At 41.8% G+C, this 16,285-nt stretch overlaps 1 protein-coding gene across 1 annotated transcript in view; it reads right to left on the bottom strand.

Moving 5' to 3' along the window:
• lman1 (lectin, mannose-binding, 1) overlaps positions 1-11,094 on the bottom strand; it is a 66,409-nt gene extending 55,315 nt beyond the window's left edge. The window contains exon 1 of the mRNA XM_043680460.1: positions 10,898-11,094. Within this exon, the coding sequence (XP_043536395.1) occupies positions 10,898-11,063 (166 nt within the window). The 5' untranslated portion in view covers positions 11,064-11,094. The remainder of the gene's footprint in view (positions 1-10,897) is intronic.
• Between the last annotated feature and the right edge of the window lie 5,191 nt (positions 11,095-16,285).

Consider the following 16,285-nt stretch of genomic DNA (forward strand, 5'->3'; position numbering starts at 1 on the left):
GGTGGAGTGGGAGGGGGAGTTGAAATGTTGTGCCACTGGGCGATTTGGTTGATTGGTGTGGGTGTCTCGGAGATGTTCCCTGAAGCGCTCTGATCTCCGAGACACCCGCACCAATCAACCAAACCGTCCTGTGGCTCAACATTTCAACTCCCCCTCCCACTCTGCCGAGGATATGGAGGTGCTGGGCCTCCTCCACCGCCGCTCCCTCACCACCAGACGCATGGAAGAAGAACGCCTCATCTTCCGCCTCGGAACACTTCAACCCCAGGGCATCAATGTGGATTTCAACAGCTTCCTCATTTCCCCTTCCCCCACCTCATCATAGTTTCTAACCTCCAGCAAAACTGTCCCCTTGACTTGTCCGGACTTGTCCGACCTGCCCAGCTCCTTTTTCACCTATCCACTCCTCCCTGACCTATCACCTTCATCTCCTCCCCCACTGACCTATTGTACTCTATGCTACTCTATCGCCACCCCCACCCTCCTCTAGCTTCTCTCTCCACGCTTCAGGCTCTCTGCCTTTATTCCTGATGAAGGGCTTTTGCCCGAAACGTCGATTTCGAAGCTCCTCGGATGCTGCCTGAATTGCTGTGCTCTTCCAGCACTACTGATCCAGAATCTGGTTTCCAGCATCTGCAGTCATTGTTTTTACCACTATGGACAATTTAGCAAGTCATCTGGACTCAAAACATTAATTTGCTCTCTTTCCATGGGTACAGTCTGACTCGCTGTGATTTCCAGGATTTTTTGCCTTCAGGACAATTTAGCATGACCAATCCACCTAACCTGCACATCTTTGGACTGTGAGAGGAAACCCAAGTAGACATGGGGAGAACAGACAAATTCCACACCCCCATTCCTTTTAGGTGGTAGATTTAGAAGTGTTGCGCGAGAAGCACATTGTATTCCTGTTCAAGATGAACTCACCGTGAGATGGAAAATCCCTTAACAGAGGATGATAATCCCTATTCCAGAGTCTGGCCCTGATGAGTGACAAGTTATTGCTTTGAAAACCACAAGATTGTTGATTTACCTCACTAGGCACCCAAATATCAATTGTGATAAAGTAGGCTGAATAAAAGATAGTATTATATATCTAACAGTTGCTTACAAGGGAACTTTAAACTGAAAATTTTGTGTTAGTGTGTCAGATATAGGACAGTTAAAAAAAAAATCAGTGAATCAGTTTGTTTGTAAAATATTGTTTTGCAGTTGCTTACTTTTGCCAAATACATAACTTTCAGGCATTCAAAATCTCAAACTACCATGGTGGAATTTCAATGGATTTCTTTGGAACACAAGCCTAGATCATGGATGCTGGAATACATCCATTATACCACTACTCCCACGTAAAGGTCTTTGAAATTTAAATGACTTAATTTTTCTAATCAACATTTGGTGTTACAGAACAGGATTAGTGTTTTAAAAAAAAAAGCACTATCAACAGTTCGTGCGTTGGATTCATCAGGATAATTTGCAAAACACCAACTAAAGGGGTAAACAAATATTTATACTGTACAAAAGCAAGGTACTGATTGGTAGAATCCATTTGCCACCAATCAGCAGTCTCTTCTTGTACAGAATAAATGCCGGTTCTCCACTTCAATTTTTGTAAATTGTTCTGACAAGTGCAAGAAAATTTGCAAGAATGTCATATTCTTACCGAGTATAACATATACAAACCTACCAATACCAAGTCAATAAATACCAATTCAGATTAGTACATCTCAATGACTTGTTAGTTGGCTACACAACAGCTAGTGTTTTTCTTCTCATAAACCAACACAGTTGAGAAGGAACATATTTCTCAATTGTAAAAATGTGTTCAGGTCTTCGAGTAGCAAATGGAGTTTTCACAACAAGACTTGAAACATCCAGATATAATCAAGCTGCTTCTGCTCGAAAATTAACATTACTGCCATTGTACCTGCATAAAGTTTTTCACACAAACTTCAGCAAACTTGCTATTCAATTTTATCAGATTAGGCACAGTTGAACTGTTACAGTTATTGTAACAAGTAGCACAATCTCAAAAAAGTTAAAAATTAAGAATTGATAACCGAATTCTTTTTCAGGTTAAACAGGCAAAATGATTTGTGAAGACTGGAGAATAAAGCATGATCGTCAATTCTTTGCAAAATAATCTCTTGACATGTTATGATGCACAGTTGAACAGAGTTAATTCAAAGTTATACATTTCAACCACTAAATTTCTACACTGTGAATGCGAGTCACATTTGCCTCGCAGCACCAGAGACCCGGGTTCAATTTCCGCCTCAGGTGACTGACTGTGTGGAGCTTGCACATTCTCCCCGTGTCTGCGTGGGTTTCCTCCGGGTGCTCCGGTTTTCTCCCACAACACAAATGTGCAGGTTAGGTGAATTGGCCATGCTAAATTGCCCCTAGTGTTAAATGAAGAGGTAAATATACGGGAATGGGTCTGGATGGGTTGCGCTTCGGCAGGTCGGAGTGGACTCGTTGGGCCGAAGGGCCTGTTTCCACACTAAGTAATCTAATCTAATCTACTCAATTCAAAAATTATTGGATGACAATAAAAACATTGGAAAATTAGAGTTTAAGAGTTGCTAGGAATAGTCACACATTACTATTTCAAAATGAAATCTCCAAAGGAATTCTACATTGCACTCCAGACCTTTAGATTTAAATCAACTACGGACTGAGGCATAGTATATAGAAAAGCAAGTATTCCTATGTCATGATTTTTTTGTATTTGTTGGTATGTTGGCAAGTTACATACCTCACTGTATAAATTTGCGTTCCTGGGTGATAACGCGAGGAATTACTGCCATAAACTAATCTTCACGAATAAGAAAAAACACATTTCAAGCGAAAAGAGTTTTCTGCATTATCCACCAAAAGTATGTGTGGAGTTTGCACATTCTGTGTCTACGTGGGTTTCCACTGGGTGGTCCAGTTTCCTCCCACAATCCAAAGATGTGCAGGTCAGGTGGAGTGGCCATGCTAAATTGCCCACGGTGTTAGGTGCATTAGTCAAAAGGGCAATGGATCTGGGTGGGTTACTCTTTGGAGGGTCGGTTTGCACTTGTTGGGCCAAATGGCCTGTTTCCACACTGTAGGGAATCTAATCTATTGTTTCCACACTGGCAACCTCAGTACTGAGTTTGTGCTGGATTTTCATTTGTGCAGTTTCAATCAGGTTGGTAATCAAAACCATATTATTAATTCCTTAACATAGCCATGCATCTGGTTTTTGGCAGCCAGCTGAGAATTTAATGACAGCGACAATTTCACATAGTCAGTGTTTGGTATGGTATAGGGGGCCATTCGGCCAGGTCCCACTTGTTAAATGAGCATCTTTATCTAGTGCCAATTTCCTGCTTTTTCCTCATTCTCTTGCAAATTATTTGAACAAAAAAAAGTCATCCAATGCTCTCTTAAATGCCTTGTATAGATCAAAAGTCAAGGCCAAAATCACAGATTACCACAGTACTGCACTGTAAACAAACCAAGGGAAAGTTGGACTTGGTGGTTTAAAAATAAGTTGTAAAATAAATATTGAAGACAAGCAAATTGAACAACAGTTTAATTGTGAATCTTATGTGCAAACTCAGGGTTATATGGAAAAAAAGGCCACTTGCAGCATGGGAAGACAGCAGTGTGTGAAATCATTGAATAGTCAGCATGCTATCATGCTAATTCAGCACTTGCATCAATTTACTTATAAAATAATAACTTGTATAAAACAGCTTACACAATGCCTAGTTTAAGATAGCCAGATTTGATTAACATTCTTGTCTAAAAGGTAAAGTTACAGTCAATGTCTTGTAGCAAGGGTGAAATTTTTATGGATTTAAAATAAACACTCCAAACTAATAATGACAGACTCCTCGCAGTTTTAATGCTTGATCCATAGTGACGTCTGATGGGCAAAGGTAGTGATCACAATATTGGACATTGGACTAAGAAACCAGAGGTTCAAATTTCAATCCTACTAAGCTGTGCAAGTAAAAATACTAAACTCAGTCATTTGTGGATTAGTACCAGAAACACAATGTCAGTTGGCTGTCAAAAATCTAGGGAAGATGAGTAGTCTTTCAACAAAAAAAAGTCTTCCATATTTGCTGAGCACAATTTATTTCCACACATCACATTAAGATAAATGCCAACTACCCACAAGCACAAGATTTTAAATTGTACAATGGCAGTTAAGGAATTTAAATTCAATTACTTAAATAAAAACTATTAACAGTAATGATAATCATATGTTTACCAATGTCCTTTAGAGAATAAAAATGGAGTCCTTTCTTGATCTTGCCATATGCTGCTTCAAGCCCATGTTAACATAGTTGTCACTTAATTAAATTCTGAAATGATCTAACAATCTCAGTTTAATAAAACAAAGACTCACTACACCTTTGCAATTAATGATGGTAATAAATACTGGTTTTGGTAATGGTCACCCCCGTTGAATGATGAAATTAAGATAACTACCATGAAACAACCTCATTACAATCAAAAATATAAAACAAAACAGTATGGATCTTGTGGTACAGTAGCAATGTCAATACCTGTGGGCTAAAAAACCTGGGTTCAAGTCCATATATTCTGGAGGATATCATAGTACATCTGAACAGATCAATTAAAAAAATTGAACCAAAATAGTCAACAGTGAAAATAGTCAAATACTGAATCATTTGACTTCTGCCAGATTCACCAAATGCCACCACCTCATTTCAACTACAGGCCAATAAGCAAAAAGACTTGAATTCCAAATCTGAATGCTTCTATTGACATCAAGCTTTAATGTAGAATGTGGTAATAAAGAGTCTTGTAATTGGAGATTGGATGGAAAAAGATCTCCAATGGCAGAAGTCATAGCTGGCACAAACACAAGTTGTTGTGGAGTCATCTCAACTACAGGAAATCCAAACAATGTCCTACACACACCAATTTTCAGATACTTCAATGACCCCTCCCTTCATTGTGAGGCCAAAGGAAGGTGCGAACCTATGGCTGCCCAGCTTGTGGTAATAGACATGGACACTGATGCATATCTTGCACAGAAAAATCAGACATAGCCATCTTCAATAAAAAAATAGTGTAACTACCTCCCCTAATATTCCATAGATTTACCACGGCTGCAACCACTGCCTAAGGGTACCATTGATCAAATGTAAATTGGACTAGCTGTGACTATAAGAACAGCTCAGAGGTTAAGGGTTAGAGTCATATAAAATTGACAACACGGAAAAAGACCCTTTGGCCTACTGAGTCTGCACATGTCAAAAACAACCACCTAACTATTCTAATCTAACTTTCCAGCACTTAGGCCATTACCATGATTTTATTGAATAGTGTACTGACTCAAGGGATAGAGTGACCGAACTCTGCTCTTCTCCACATTCATATGTATCTTTGCAATCTTCTTCAACTCTACAGCCCTCCAAAGAATTTAATTCTGGTATCCTGTGTAAAGTTGCTGCAGCCACATGATACTTGGGCCCCTTTACAAAGTAGAAATCTTTCCCATTGTTAATCTCCTCAACAGAACTCAGGACTGAAACACTACTTTAGCCCCACCACCAAAATGGACCCGTTGGTTCAGGCAGCAGACACAGAGGAGTTCATCAGACGAATGAGACTCCGGGAATTCTTTCAAGGTGCCGGCAGTGATCCCACTGATGAACTAGAACAGTCATCACAGGGATCTGTATGCCTTGTAAAACCTACATTTCCCCTGTACCAAACCCACATGGTTCAAGTAAAGTCCATTGCATTAGAATAGCTCCTTTCTACCCCTGTACGGGTATAGTGCCTCATTAACTGAAAGCCATTCTATCTACAAGTCCAGAGATTATTACCTTGGAGGTTCTGCTTTTCAATTTAGCTGTAAACTGTTCAAAATCTTTCATCAGAATCTCCTTTCTAGTCCTACCAATGTCATTGGTTTCACAGCTCGGCACAACATTGAGGGCCGAAGGGCCTGTACTGCGTTGTAATGTTCTATGGTCGATAATTAGCTAGCTCTCCCTGGATCCCATGTGACCTAACCTTCATAACTCGCCTACCAAGTAGGACCTTGTAAAAGATCTTACTAAAGTCTATCTGGACAACATCCACTGCTCTACCCTTATCTATCCTCTTGCTTAGCTCTTCAAAAAGATTTGTCAGACATGACGTTTCACTCACAAATCCATGCTGACTATCCCTAATCAGTCCTTGACTATCCAAATGTTGGTTGATCCTATCCCTCAGTATCCTCTCCAATAACTTGCCGACCATTGATGTAAGGTTCACTGGCCTGTAGTGCTCTGGCTTTTGTTTGCTTCCTTTCTTAAATAATGGAATAACATTAGCCATTCTCCAGAATTCCAGAACTTCTCCAGCTGAAGCAAAAATTTGTGCAAGGGCCTCTGCAATTTCTTTGCTTACCTCCAAAAATGGACTTAATCAGGCCCAGGGAATTTATCCACCTTAATGTGATTTAAGGTTGTAAATTCCTCCTCTCTAGTAATATGCATGTGGTCCAAAACATCCCACTTGTTTCCTTTATTTCCTTCGCATTCATGATTCTGAGGAGAAGTATTCTCCCCATCTCCTGTGGCTCCACACATAGATGGCCATGCTGATCTTTAAGGGGACCTATTCTCTCCCTCGCCACCCTTTTATATTTAATGTCGCTATAGAACCTCTTGGGGTTATCTTTAACCTTACTGGTCAGATCCATCTCATACCCTCTTTTTCCTCTTCTGAACTCCCTCTTAAGTGTGCTTCTACACCTTTTATAGTCAACTAACATTTTCTATGTTTCCCCTCAGATACATCAAAACAATTCACTTCCATGTGATAGTGAGTTTCACATTCTCACCACTCTGAAGAACTTGCTTCTGAATTCCGGGCTGCAACTGACAGGGTACCCTTCATTGTTCAGTACTTCCCAGGGGCTGAAAAATTACGCCATGTTCTTCGTGACCTGCAACACATTATCAATGAGGATGAGCACCTCACCAAGACCTTCCCCATACCTCCACTACTTGCCTTTAAACAACCGCCAAACCTCAAACAGATCATTGTTCGTAGCAAACTGCTCGGCTCTCAGGACAACTCCGTCACGGTGGACGCTGCAAGACGTGTCAGATTGTGGACATAGATACCACCATTACACGTGGGAACACCTCCCACCTTGTACATGGCAAGTACTCATGTGAATCAGCCAACGTTGCAGGCAAGTATGCCCGGAGGCATGGTACATTGGGGAAACCGAGCAAAGGCTACGACAACGGATGAATGGGCACCGCACAACAATCAACAGACAGGAGGGTTCCCTCCCAGTTGGGGAACACTTCAGTGGTCCAGGACATTCAGCCTCGGACCTTCGGGTGACCATCCTCCAAGGTGGACTTCGGGATAGGCAGCAGAGGAAAGTGGCCGAGCAGAGGCTGATAGCTAAGTTCGGTACCCATAGGGAGGGCCTCAACCAGGACCGTGGGTTCATGTCACAGTACAGGTGATCACCATTGCACTACGTACACACAGGCACACACACGTAGACACACACACGTAGACACACACACGTAGACACACACACGTAGACACACACACGTAGACACACAGACACCCATACACACCCTTATAGACACACACACTCCCACACATGCACCCCCTCACAGACTTAAGACACTCTGCTCTCACTACACACATAAACTTTCTCACAACCCCCACCCCGGACAGACACACACACACAGACAAAGACCCACATGCACACACATATTTTATGTGGTGAATTTTTTTGTACTTGCAGAGTTACATTGCACTTTGCTCAAAAACTGCATACATTCATGTAGAACTCAGAGCTCAAAAACTGCATGAATTTATGCAAAACTCTTATCTAAACATCAGGTCATAGACAGAGAACACAGCGGGCCAACACCTTCAACATATTGTCTAGCTATCACCATTGTTAACATCTAACCCGAGAATGCAACTTTAAAAAAAAAGGGTTTTGTGATTTTCACATGAAAGAAGTGAAACAATTACTGTATTCTAACAGATGAAAGGCTTAACAGACAATCAATTCTTCAATGTATAATTTCAGTTACATCACACTGCAAATTTTTGCTATAAATTCTGTGTTACGATCCAGCCCTCCACAATCACCTGAAGGAGCGTCGCTCCGAAAGCTAGTGTGCTTCCAATTAAACCTGTTGGACTATAGCCTGGTGTTGTGTGATTTTTAACTTTGTACTTTAGACAGAGGTAGGGAATGATGTGAAAACTCAGGAAATGTGGCCACATTTCTTACTGGAAGAGGAGGAAACAAAAGTGACAGCAAGGGTTCCAGAGGTAAAGCCTCCTCTCTTATTGTAAGCACCTCTACTCCAGCACAGAATGATCATAATGTTAAATCTCTTACAAAAACTCTTTTCCAAGTAAGTTTTTATAGGTTTCTCTCTTTTTGCATGTAACTGCCAAAGGAAGGTAGAGTTGGATTTTTGCAACACTTCACTTACCCACTTCACTTCTGTTTACTTGTGTAATTAGTGACTTCTTTCAATTGCATTATTATCTCTGCTCCGTCTGAGTAATTTTCAGCTCCCATTATTTGGCGGTAGACTTGACAGATAGCAGGTAATGCTGAGTCAGCAATCAGTTTTGCTCCTCTCCTGATCGGTTTTCACCTATTTATTATTCCAGCAAGTTAAGATCTATCTCATTCAAAATCTCCCATCCCTGATCTGCCAGTATACTCCCATGCAATCCAACATCAGAAACCTAGATGGCTATTTGAGTCAAAAATAAAATATTGGAAATACTTAACAGGAAAGAGTTTTTTTAGACCAATGACCTTACATTAGAAATGCCTATTTGAATATCTTCTCCTGCTGAACACTCTCTGCTCATTCCTGAAGAAGGGCCTGTGCCCGAAACGTCAAATCTCCTGTTCCCTGGATGCTGCCTGACCTGCTGTGCTGTTCCAGCAATAAAGTTTCAACTAAGACCCAATAATATCCATGAGTGCACACTATATGTGTAGCAGAAAATCCAGACTTGTCATCCGAAAGGAATACAAAGAAGCATCAAGATATCAAAATCTCATTGACTCAAATTTCTGGTCGTATCATCACTATGTGATTAAATATATTGGCAACTCTATTTTCTTATTTGTCTATGTTCTGGCTGTACTCAATGGCCTCGTTTGCATCAAGTTTCCATAGACAATTTAATTAACAAATTAAATGCAATTTTACTGGACGATTTCAGACTTCTGTCAATTTATATTCAGTACACCACACCTTTTAATACCTAGCGTACAACATTCATTTATTTTGTCACTGTCTAGATGATTAAAACAGAGTTATAACATGTTTTTCACCTTCTTGACATAAGTCATTAACTAGCTCGTGTAGAAAGCTGGGATTTTTTTTCATCAGGTGGATGAATTTCCCTCATCCCCTGCAATAGCAAGTCATCAACAATACACATTGATGTTTGAATACATCCAGAGTTTGTTGACTCCCACTATAACAGACTGCCTTGAGTATCCCCTTCCAAAATAAATTGCTCAAAGGATCAGCTTTAAAGATACAGTCTCTGGAGGATTAGCAAGATTGGGAGAAATAGAATCTGTAATTGGAGGAGAGGTCCTCATGGATTCAAAGTCTCAAATGAATGTGTGGGGAATTGGGACTTGTGTGATGGAATTTTCCAAGGGTTTTGGGGGGGGCTTAAAGGCAAACTTAACCACCGCCTTCCATTCTAGTGTGACCATGTTCCCAATTTGCACGTTCTCCCTGTGTCTGCGTGGGTTTCCTCCAGGTGCTCCGGTTTCCTCCCACAGTCCAAAGATGTGCAGGTCAGGTGAATTGGCCATGCTAAATTGCCTGTAGTGTTAGGTAAAGGGTAAATGTAGGGGTATGGGTGAGTTACGCTTCGGCGGGTCGGTGTGGACTTGTTGGGCCGAAGGGCCTGTTTCCACACTGTAATGTAATGTAATCTAATCTAATAACCAAACACATTATCCGACACATTCTTATTCTTCTAAACTCCAAGAACATAGACCTTTCTATTTAAGCTTCTTATTGACTTTCACTGTTCTGCTTCCAATGCAAGTATAATCTTTCTGCAAACAAGATAACTGTGTTCCTACATACATTTCTGAATCCCATAATTTAATTAACTTCACCATTCGCTTATAATTGTCTCAATTAAATTTAATTTCATACTTGTTTCAAAAACTAACCATACATTTTTTATGCCATACCGATTTAATTCCACACCAGAATCAGTACATCACAATCCTTACACAGCAGGATTTGACGTTTGAAAACACCCCGAACAATGCTGTCAAAAATCTGGCGAGGCAGCAGAGATATGAAAATACTTTAAAAATGCGCTCGAGTCGCTGGATAACGGACCTGAGCAGACGTTTTAAAAATTTTAACGAGGGATACAAAAGCACGCATGCATGCACAAAACTGGAGCTCCAGCCCACCATAAAGAAGTAACACTAGTAATTAACTCCGTGCAAGTTTAGACAGGGGTAAAGGAATCGTTCCAATAAAAGAAAAAGGGGCAGGGGCGACAAAATACGTTGTAGTTCTTTCATTCAAAGTGGCTCGTACTCTTCTGAAGTGGGTGTAACGCGCACAGATTCCTGCCCGCTCTGAGTCTCTCTCACAGCCTTCTCCCATCTCCACTGTCATCCCCAGCTGCTGACAGCTTGCTGCAGATGGAGAAGGGACAGCTGTGAATGACGTGCGTGCAGCAAGCGGCGGCGGTGGTAGTGACTGACACCGGACCGGGTGCCGACCTGCTCCCGCCGGCAGGGTCACCTTCGCCCCCGGGGGGAGGGGAAAGAGGAATAAAATAATAAATGAAAACAAAAAAAAACCCCTTGCCGCCGGCGACCACTTACTGCCCGTGTGTATCCAAAAGGGGATACTGCCGTCGCCGTGCACCAGGTGCGGCCCCTTGAAGCTGTACTTGTACTCGAATCGTCGGTTGGGCAGCTCGGCGGCCACCCCGGCCCCGCCGATGGCCAGCACGAGCAAGCTGCCGGTAACTGTCACCAGCGCCGCCATCTTTCCTCAGGCCGAGAGCCAGCGCCCTGAGCATGTCGGGAAAGAGGCTAGAGCCAACACGGCGCTTTCCGATTGGACAGCCCGACCGGGGTCAAAAGCCACGCACACATACACAAGCTCACACCTGGCTCACCTGTCCTTCACAGACCATCTTTGGCTAGACTTCCTTCAACACGACCTCTCAGACGCTTCTCAAGCTCAAAGCCTTTTACTTTTATTATCATTATTGCAACTGACTCGTGGGAGTTAGGCTTCACTGGCTGAATCAGCATTTTTTTGCCCACTCCAAGTTGCCCCTTGAGAAGGTGGTAACGAGATGCCTTCTTGACCTGCTGCAGTCCGTGTGATGTTAGTAGACAATGCCCTGAGGAGGGAGCTCAAGATTTTGACCCAGCGACAGTGAAAGGATTGCAATAAATTTCCCAGCCAGGATGGTTTAGGCATGGAGTGGCACTTGCAAGTGGTGTTGTTCCCATGTATCTGCTGCCCTTGAGAAGGTAGTGGTGACATGCTTTCTAAATGAAAGTGGTTGTATTTTTGGAGATTGGTGTCTAAGGAACCTTGGTGAATTTCTGAGTGCATCTTAATAGATAGTACTGCTGCTACTGAATGTTGGTGGTGGAGGCAATGAATGTTTGTGGATGTGATGCCAATCAAGTGGGCTGCTTTGTCCTATCTGGTGTCAAGCTTGTTAAGTGTTGTTGAAGCTGCACTCATCTAACGAATGGGGAGTATTCCTTCACACTGCTAACTTGTAAATGGTGGGCCAGCTTTGTGGAGTCAGGCAGTGAATTACACAGTTCAGGATTGCTAGCCTTTGACCTGCTCTTCACCAGCTAAACCTGATGCTAGGTTAAGTTTTGAAGTTACTGCTGCCAGTGTTAGAAACATTCAATACAGCTTGTTTAATTTCTGCCAGTAATGCAAAGAAGAATCCCATCTGGACTCAATAAGACGCTAACTGTTAATAGATGCAATCTTTCCTCAGTGTCAAGGAGTTGGGACCAGAGTTACCAAGTGCCCCTGAATTTTATTGCATCATCTGATAATTTCACAAATTGACATACTTCCCCATTTGTTGACTCCCTCCCACCACTTGACAAAGTGTTTCTTATTTAATCTCAGAATCTTCAAGGTGACTTGCGATCAATTAAATAATAGGATAAAATTAAGTCCATCATTGTGGTGGGCTCAACAGCTTGAAGAACACCCTGCAGAAAATACATCTTAGTTGGACAGTCCATTCCTAAATTAATTATTACAGAGTCCACAAGTAGATCTTCAACAGGGTACTGATTCAGGGTGAATGATATCACTGTGGTAAGTACAAATGATACAAGGATACTCTGAAGAAAGAGCCTTAGAAATTTTCTTCAAGGGAAATATTGCAGCCAACCAGTCCAAGTGGAGCTACATACTAAAACTTGATTCTGCCACCTTCAAAGATAATCAATGCTAACTTATAACATCTAACATACTGTGAATAAGGTCAGTGGTGACACAGATGCAGATGTCTCCCACTATCAAAGTAGGAGAGTCGATGGACCAGTAATCCATAGATTCAGAAATTCCCAGGCGCCTTGGATTTGATTCACACCATGACAGATGGCAAAAAACAAAGAACTGCAGGTGCGGGAAATCTGAAACAAAAATAGAAATTGTTGGAGAAACACAGCAGGTATGGCAGCATCTGTGAAGACAAAGCATTTTTGGTCCAGTGCCCCTTCAGAATGGTCACTCATCTCATTTTATCTAGTGATTTCCCTGCCGCACACTCTAAGCTCATAGACCCCACCCTCTGCAACCTGCTTCTACCTTTTTCCCAAAATCCACAAACAGAACTGCCCAGACAGATCCATTGTTTCGGTCTGCTACTGCCCCATGGAACTCTTCCTGTCATGACTTGATTTTTTTTCTCCCCTGTCCAGTGCCTTCCACTTACATCCACAATTCTTCTGACATTTTATGTCAGCTTCAGAATTTCCAGTTCCCGTGCTCCAGCCACTTCCTCTTCACCATGCAGATACATGGGAACACCACCCTTGCAAGTTTCACTCCATGCCTATACCATCCTGGCTGGGAAATTTATTGCCATTGTTTCATTGTTGCTGGGTCAAAATCCTGAACTCCCTACTAAGGGCATTGTCTACCAACAGCACATAGACTGCAGCATTTTGTGAAGGCAGTTCTTTCCACATCCATCTCCTATCAAATAGCTTTACAGCTCTCTGCTTCTTCCTGGAAAAATAGGCCTGAATCTTTTCTATCAACCACCATCCTCTTTTGCCTGAATGAGCTTTGACTCCTTTTACTTTCTTCAGGTCTTAGGTTTGGCCATGAGTCCCACATGGGTCCATGTTATGTCTGTCCCTTTGTGAGGTTTGTGCAACATTTCTTGATTTAATCCGACTCAGGTCCCTCCCTAAAAGTCTTTCTCTGGTACATCAGTGATATCATTAATGTTGCTTCCCTTTTCATACATAATTGGAAGCAAAATTGATAAATTTTTCCAATTTCCATCCTGCTCTCAGCTTCACGTGGTTAATTTCTGATTCTTCCCTTCCCTTCTTGGACTGCTCTGCTTACATTTCAGGGTATAGGCTGGCCACCAATATCCATTACAAACCCACAGTTACCTTGACTATACATCCTCACTCCCTGCTTCCTGTAAAGACTCTATTCCATTCTCCCAGTTCCTCCATCTTCATTGTAAATATTCTGATGATGTCATCTTCTGTCAGGGACCCTCAGAAATATCCCCTTTTTGTTCAAGGATGATCCACCACTACCTTGTAGTAAGGGCCCTCAGCCATACCTGACCCATTTCCTGCACTCCTGCCCGCACCCCTTTTCCTTCCCACAACATCAATAGGGTCTCCCAGTCAAAAGAAAAGAAAAGTCACGGGACCAAATAAATCTTCATTGTGCTTTCTCTCCACAGATGCTGCCAGACCTGTTGAGTTTCTCCAGCAATGTATGTTTTTATCAAGTCAGATTTCAGTCTGAAATTTCACGTCCAATAATAACAGCAGCTGCTTTAATAATACAGGAAGAATCGAGAAGCTATTACTTAAGTGGAACCTGACTTTCTGATTAAAACTGACTGACCCCTGAATTGATTTGGATGATCTATCAAAACTCTTTTTCAAGAGTTCTGCCCTTGTTATTAGGCAGGAACAAATGTTTCAAGCACTGGAACACCTTGTTTAATGTTGTAATCTCCGGCTAGCTTCGTCCAACAGCTGCAACCTTCACATTACCCTCCCATGGATACAGAAGGAAAAAGAAACAGTTTTTAATAACATATGTTTATCAAGAACCATGGGAAGAATCCTAGAGTTCCCATGTGGATCAGAATGAGAGGTTGCAGCTGTCCCTTACATATCTTTATCTACTCGATATATCTTAGACTAGGACGCCAAATGTATGCTATGATCTGGCTGGTGACTAGTAGCTATATATTTTAAAGAGACAAAGATGAAGATGTCAGGTAGTTAATAAGAGAATAATGCAACAAGGTTCCATGGTTTTGAACAAAGAAAATTAAAACTTACTGTACATGTTAGCACATAAGACAATCTATTGTAGTTATATGGTTTAGATTCTAACATTCAAAATTAACATGAAGTGCATCTGAATTTCAGACAAACTGTAGTCAAACATGCCGCAGACTTCATCAAAGTGCAAATGTTGTCAAGACAGATTCTATAGATTTTTTGTACAGCTCTCACCCACTAAAGCTCATTGAAATTCTGTAAGGGATTCAAATTCTTTCCTTTTTGAGACCTAACTTACAAACTCCCTCAAAATCTGTATTGGATGATCCAATCCTGGTTCTCAATCTCCATTCCTAGAGCTGAGCTTCCTTGGATTTTAGAAACTGTGCTCCAGAGTCCACTTACATACAATTCCAAGGTGTGATTTGGATAAGTTGAGTGAATGGGCAGGTAGATGACAGATGAAGTATATTGTGAGATTATCCACTTTGATAGCAAAGACAGAAAAGGAGGTTATTATCTGGATGGCAATAGACCAGTATAAGGGGAGTTGCAATGAGTCCTGGATGTCCTTGTACATTAATCACTGAAAGTAAGCAGCAAATGGTGAAAAGGCAAACAGTATGTTGGCTGGCTATAATTGTTCAGGAGTATTGTGCACTGTTTTGTTCCCCTTATCCAAGGAAGGATGTTTTGGCTATGGAGGGAGTGTGGTGAATGTTTACCAGACTAACTCCTGCGATGGCAGGACTGACATATAGTCTATTCTGCTATAACGCGTGTTTCTTCAATGCGAATTGACTTTACATAGAACATAGAAAATTACAGCGCAGTCCAGGCCCTTTAGCCCTCGATGTTGCGCTTACCTGTCATACCAATCTGAAGCCCATCTAACCTACACTATTCCATGTACGTCCATATGCTTGTCCAATGACGACTTAAATGTACTTAAAATTGGCGAATCTACTACCGTTGCAGGCAAAGCATTCCATACCCTTACTACTCTCTGAGTAAAGAAACTACCTCTGACATCTGTCCTATATCACCCCTCAATTTAAAGCTATGCCCCCTCGTGCTCACCGTCACCATACTTGGAAAAAGGCTCTCCCTGTCCACCTATCTAACCCTCTGATTATCTTATATGTCCCTATTAAGTCACCTCTCAACCTTCTTCTCTCTAACGAAAAACAACCTTAAGTCCCTCAGCCTTCCCTCCATACCAGGCAACATCCTAGTAAATCTCCGCTTCACCCTTTCCAAAGCTTCCACATCCTTCTTATAATGTGGTGATCAGAACTGTACACAATACTCCAAGTGCAGCTGCACAGCTGTAGCATAACCTCATGGTTCCGGAACTCGATCCCTCTATTAATAAAAGCTAAAATACTGTATGCCTTCTTAACAACCCTGTCAACCTGGGTGGCAACTTTCAAGGATCTGTGTACCTGGACACCGAGATCTCTCTGCTCATCTACACTACCAAGAATCTTACCATTAGCCCAGTACTTTCCATTCCGGTTACTCCGACCAAAGTGAATCACCTCACACTTGTCCACATTAAACTCCATTTGCCACCTCTCAGCCCAGCTCTGCAGCTTATCTATGTCTCTCTGTAACCTACAACATCCTTCGTCACTATCCACAACTCCACCGACCTTAGTGTTATCTGCAAATTTGCTAACCCACCCTTCTATGCCCTCATCCAGGTCATTTATAAGAATGACG

This window comes from Chiloscyllium plagiosum, chromosome 1 (genome assembly GCF_004010195.1).
Source record: "Chiloscyllium plagiosum isolate BGI_BamShark_2017 chromosome 1, ASM401019v2, whole genome shotgun sequence".
Taxonomy (NCBI): domain Eukaryota; kingdom Metazoa; phylum Chordata; class Chondrichthyes; order Orectolobiformes; family Hemiscylliidae; genus Chiloscyllium; species Chiloscyllium plagiosum.